Source organism: Zerene cesonia, chromosome 15 (assembly GCF_012273895.1).
Source record: "Zerene cesonia ecotype Mississippi chromosome 15, Zerene_cesonia_1.1, whole genome shotgun sequence".
NCBI classification, from domain to species: domain Eukaryota; kingdom Metazoa; phylum Arthropoda; class Insecta; order Lepidoptera; family Pieridae; genus Zerene; species Zerene cesonia.
In genome coordinates, this window is record NC_052116.1 from 8,560,550 (window position 1) to 8,566,547 (window position 5,998).

General features: G+C 37.3%; 1 protein-coding gene across 1 annotated transcript in view; it reads left to right on the forward strand.

The window, feature by feature from the left end:
- The first annotated feature begins 103 nt into the window (after positions 1–103).
- Positions 104–5,998, forward strand: part of LOC119832561 (pyridoxal-dependent decarboxylase domain-containing protein 1) — a 10,396-nt gene continuing 4,501 nt past the window's right edge. Inside the window, exons 1-11 of the mRNA XM_038356226.1 lie at positions 104–246; positions 315–697; positions 2,277–2,383; positions 2,692–2,823; positions 3,343–3,557; positions 3,894–3,965; positions 4,473–4,532; positions 4,895–5,086; positions 5,305–5,349; positions 5,504–5,632; positions 5,777–5,996. Coding sequence (XP_038212154.1) covers positions 175–246; positions 315–697; positions 2,277–2,383; positions 2,692–2,823; positions 3,343–3,557; positions 3,894–3,965; positions 4,473–4,532; positions 4,895–5,086; positions 5,305–5,349; positions 5,504–5,632; positions 5,777–5,996 — 1,627 coding nt within the window. The 5' untranslated portion in view covers positions 104–174. The remainder of the gene's footprint in view (positions 247–314; positions 698–2,276; positions 2,384–2,691; positions 2,824–3,342; positions 3,558–3,893; positions 3,966–4,472; positions 4,533–4,894; positions 5,087–5,304; positions 5,350–5,503; positions 5,633–5,776; positions 5,997–5,998) is intronic.

Genomic DNA, 5,998 nt, shown 5'->3' on the forward strand with positions numbered 1-5,998 from the left:
TTTATTTTTATTTATTCTAGACATTGTAAATTGCAAATGGTTGCAAGTACTGCATCGGCATTAGCTACCTATGTGGTACCAATCAGAAACGTCAAAAGTCAAAACATTGTATAGAAGTGACGTTTACAAAATTTTGTTGGTGTCTTTAATTTTGCGAAAAATTTGCCACGCATAATGGGGGATGCACAAACTGCAGATGTAGAAACGGGCCAAGCCAGTCCTGGGGAAGAAGCCCAGCCTGAAGTGGTAAGGCCATCAACTTCTTTATATTTGTGTTTGTATCTGCACTATGACGAATCATTACCTTCTCACAGGACCGGCGTCTATTTGGCGGCCTAGAATTCCAAGTATCCGAAGTTGTCGGAAGATTAGAAGCAGTAGTAAATGCCCAAGACTCAGAAGATGCAGTGGACGAAGAAAAAAAGCCGGAACTGCGAAAAGTTAGCGGAAGTGTGTTTGAACCGGAAGAAATGGCTATGGACGAGATATTAAAGGTCTTAGAGGATCTGGTGCTGAAGACAGACCCTAGTTGTGAAAATACGGAGCCGCCGTTACTGCCGACAGATTCTGTAACTCGTGCAGCCATTCTATCGCACAGTATTTCAGCGTTGTTTGGAAGATTGGAACGAAGTCATGCCGCCAGGCTCGGTGCTCACATAGCGAGTGAAACGACTCTTTGGATGTCACACATGTTTAGGTAATCATTTTTGTTTTATGAACATGAAATACTATCAATTATTACATTACCTCTTCAAGTAGTATGAAACTGTAGTTGCTTATATCTAATAAGACTACAGAATTCTGGAGTCATCATTTAGGTGGTTTGACTTTTTGTATTTTATCTACTATACTAATATTATAAAGCTGAAGAGTTTGTTTCTTTTTTGTTTGTTTATTTCTTTGAACGCACTAATCTCGGGAACTACTGGTCCGATTTGAAAAATTCTTTCAGTGTTAGATAGCCCATTTATTGAGGAAGTCTATAGGCTATATTTGTACCACGCGCGAAGCTGGGGAGAACTGCTAGTAAAAATATATATAAATAAGTAAAGTATAAACAAACCACATATTACTGGAGCATAAAAATAAATGATATGAATGAACTAAATCATAAAAATATATTGTGTATTCAAAAATAAATTGGAAAGTACAAGCTCTCAAATCTATGAATATTGCTTATCACAATCATTATCAGCACAAAATCAATACTATAAAGATACTATGTTAATGATCATATTATCTAAACATATGTTTCATTACATAAAACATAGATTTGGCAGGAAACATTTATTTGTAGTTAACATACATTTTATTTTAAATTCAATGTAACAGTTATTAATCATTTGATAAGAAATATCCTTTAATTAAGCCTTATCACAAACAGTACAATAAAAGTTTTAATGCTTTGATCATTATATGCATATACTAGCTTCGCCCCGCGGTTTCACCTGCATAAGTCTGTATCCCGTAGGAATATCGGGATAAAAAGTTGCCTATATGTTATTTCAGTTGTCCAGCTGTCTACATACGAAATTTCATTGCAATCGGTTCTGTAGTTTTTGCGTGAATGAGCAACAAACACACACACATCCTTACAAACTTTTGTATTTATAATATTAGTGGGATAGGATTATGATTTCTAAACATGTTCATTTTATTGAAGCTTTAATAAAAAAAATGTGCAAATGCAAGTAAACTTATCCCACCCATGGTCATCCATCCAATTAATGACTGAATGAAGTAAAATTCTCCTTTTATAGAAAGTTGGTTATGAGTTATAAATAAAGTTAGGATAAATGAACAGTAACCATAAATAATAAAGATTTTCTCCATATTAGTCGTGCATTTTCATATGTTCATGTTTTTTATGAATGCCATTCTTTTTAAATTAAAAGTTTAAGGATGTTAAATGACAATGGCATTCTTTTTAATGTTTATTAAACATAGAATTCCTGATGCTTTTAGGTGACTTCATTTCCTCAATAACAATTGAAGAAAAATTTGTAGTGTGTGTTATTAGAGATTGTTGTTTAATTAGAGAAGCAGAAAAGTATATTGATGTTTTTTTTTTTTTTTTGTTTTTTGAGAAAAAGACAAAATTTGTTTATAAGATTTGAATGCAGTTCTATAAAATAAGGGTTTTTATTTTAAAGAAAGATGTATATTGCTATTGCAATATAGACTAAAAACACCATACAAAATAAAATAAAAATCTCCTTAGACAATACAATGTACCTAAGTATATTGTCTTGCATTTTGTGTGTGAATAATTGCAGGTTGTCAGACTACAGTGCATATTACCATCAAGAGCAAATGGAAGGGCTTGTGAGAGTCACAAGGATGCTGCTTCACCATAGATACCCACGCTATTTGGAAGATGGAGGTGAGAAACTATTCACCTTTTCCATAAATTTAAAGTAAAAACTGATCAGTAGGAAGGTTTGAACCATCTGTGTCCATTTGACCGATTTTAAAAATTCTTTAAACATTAAAAACCTGCAACTTCACTGTGTCTATGTAGGGTGTGATACAGTGATAGGCTATATATGTACCACGCGCTAAACCGGGGTGAACAGCTTGTATACTACTACTATTACTAGAGCTGACCTTGCATGATAATGTATACATAATTTCTTTCAATGTGCTTTTTTTTGGAAACCAATAAAAAGAAAATCAATTGAACATTTCCAGCATTAGCGTTTGCAAGCCGACTGCCATGCATCTACAGTTGCGTCGCCAGCCCCCTCGGAGTGGTCCAGCACCTGTGTAGACAGCTGGGTCTGCCGCTGGCCTGTGTGAGACCAGTACCTGTTGATGTAGCTGGTATGTGATAAAACTTATGGACTTAAATTGTCCTTTAAAAAAGCGATAAAATAGATGTAACTTATTGAATTTGCATAACGGAAACCTGGGTAGTAGTAAGTTGTGAATGAATTAAATAATAATGTTCTATTACCATGATTTGATTTTGTAATTTTAAATATGCTAATACTTTTTTGTGACTGTTTTTTTTGTCTGTTATTTTTTAGAAGTGTTTCAAGATACTGGAGCAGCACACTACATTAAAAGAAATTCAAAAGATTCATTCACAGAATGGTCTGAAATTAGACTACTACAATTTTATGATTCATGTTTGTATATGAATTTCTTTGTCACACAACTTTTGCTTTCTAAATGTAAAAAGCAATTCTGCATCTGTAAATATAAAAATGACACAGCCCAAGTATTTACTTGCGAAATTTTATTCAGCCATACTTTTAACTGTGATTTTTCATATAGTTTTTGTAAGACTAAATTCTAGCGTATACCCAATATGCTATTGAAAATGATTGCATTCTCCAGGTCGAGGTATGGATACAGAAGCGCTAGACAAGCTGTGCGAAGAGGACATAACAAGCAACCGAACCCCACTACTCGTTCTCGGTGAGGTGGGCGGCCCCCCACTGGGCGCTGGGTCACAGTTGGGCCCACTCGCTGACGTGTGCAAAAAACGTAACATGCATTTACATGTTAGGGGACACGCTTTGGCGTTGCCCGCTGCTTTGAACAGAGATCAGGTATATGAGAAAGAAATGTTGATATACAAAAAAACATGTATGCTCTTAAGAAAGTAACATAACTAATAAAAACCCTCAAGGACGATTGAACACTTGGGTCAAGGTAAAAAAAAAGACACGAGTCTCGGGATGCTTGACGGATGTGACGACTACTGAACTAATCTACCGTACGTAAGATAGAGAACCCAGACAGACTGGCGTCGTAACGCGTTACGTAACGAACCAATTTCTCCTTAAAAAAATGTCTATCCGGCCGGAGCCGGGGAGAGCAGCTAGTATCAAATGAACACATTTGTAATATATGAAAAGTAATTACACAAACATATTTTGTTTCAGACATATAACATAGCAGATTCACTCACATTAACTCCCGGGTTATGGTTTGGCGTGCCCGGATTGCCAACTGTTGTATCCTTTGTTTAAAATTTTAGAAAACTTCTCAGTACTTTAAACATATGTTAGAGTTAAAACGCATAATTGGTTAAAATCACGTTTGACTGCAAAATCAGTTAATTACCTGAAGGCAACAATCAAAGCTTGCCGAATTTTTGCAGTCAAAAGTGTTTTAATCGCTTGTGACGTTTAACATATAATATGGACCTGTTTACTAAGTAATAACTAATAAGCAAAAAAAAAAAATTGCTTTCTTTAAAGTACTTTTTTTTGTCGACACTTGTATCAAGAAAATAAAAATATGTATTTTAACTATTCATTCAATATATATATTTTGTTTACTTAAAATGTACTCAGCTGCTAGTAATAATAACACCGTAACATAAAATTTAAAACAAAAAAACGCTCATAGGAAGCCTGTGTCCCAGCAGTGGGAACGTGTATGGGCTGATGATGATAAACATAAAATTTAAGCTTATGAAATGTATGACATTTATAATATTCTTTAATCTATGAATTCAGACATTTTATAGAGCACCAGAGCCAATAACAGCTAACGATCACTCTAAGGGCGTGAATGCGGTAAGTTTCATTACCACACTTAAATTATGTTAGTTAAAGCAAACAACTATAGTAGAAATTACTACAAAATTCAAATTCTAGCAATTAAAAGGGTATCATTCAATTAACACAGCTACAATCAATACGTCGTTTGTCGAACGAATTCAAATGCTTTACAAATCAGATACATAGATTTAGGTGGCTGTGAGGCTAGGCGATGCTACGGTTTGGCAAAAAGACGCAAATTTAAATCCTGCATTGTGATCAAAATTTTTCTATAAAAAAAAATTCTTATAAAAAAACAAATTAATTTATAATTCCAATTGTTATCTGCATTTACTTTATTCTTCCATTAAAAGTGTACATTAATTCCACGAGCACAGGCGGGCAGCCGCGAAGGCACGCTGTGCGTGGTGGCCGGGCTGTGCAGCGGCGCGGCGCGGCTGAGCGCGCTGCCGCTGTGGACGTGCGCGCGGGCGGGCGGCGCCGCGCGCCTCGCCGCGCGCCTCGACGCCGCCTTCCGCTCCGCGCGCGCCGCGCGGGCGCTGCTCGCCAGCGCCGGCCTGCGACTGCTGGTGAGCGCTGAACGCTGAGCGCTGCTGTTGCCGGCGGATAGTTAAAAACAAAAGAAAAAAAAGAAAAAAAAAATACACAAATGATCCCCAAACGGCTCTTCGGCCTAAGATATTGGAGATTATTGTAACGTGTGCGCGAAGCTGTTTACGTATATTCGACAGCGGTAACATGTATGTTAAATGTATGACTACTAATTATATTACTATTTTTTTTTCAGAGTGAAAGACCAGGAGGGGATGAACCACCAAATGTTGATATAGTGGTATGTAAATGAATTCCTAATCTTTATAGTGTTTAAATTGTATATATATGTGTAACTTATTATAGTGTTTCATTTCTCTTTACGAGTATATTTTTATAGTGTATGGAAAATATACGATTTGTAAGAGTGACATAATAATATTTTTTCTTACCAGGAAGCAATAAGCCAAGCGTCAGCGTGCGTAGCCTTTCAATTCGCGCCCCCCGGTGTGGAGAAACCACCGCCGTATTACGATAAATTGAATTCGTGGCTCGGTCAGGTGTTGCAGCGGGAAGCGGATATGGTAAGACGACATCTTTATTTATCATAATGACTATTTTCATACTTTAAGATCAGTGAATTTTTTGGAAACCATCAGAGACTATAAATATGACAACAAATTATAGAAAAGCAAACGAAATTCTGTTACTAATGAATAATTTTCCAGATACACATAGAAGTGTGCGAAACGGAAGCGTACGGCGTGGTCCTCCGCTACTGCCCGCTGGAGGGCTCGCTGCTGGAGGAGGACAAGCTGGACGCGTGGGCCGGCGTGCTGGAGGCGCAGCTGCACGTGCTACACGCCACCGTCGCGCTGCGCGAGCCCTTCCAGGCGCGCGTGGCGCAGCACCCCGCGCTGCGGCTGGTGCACGTGCCCGGCTGGGCGGGT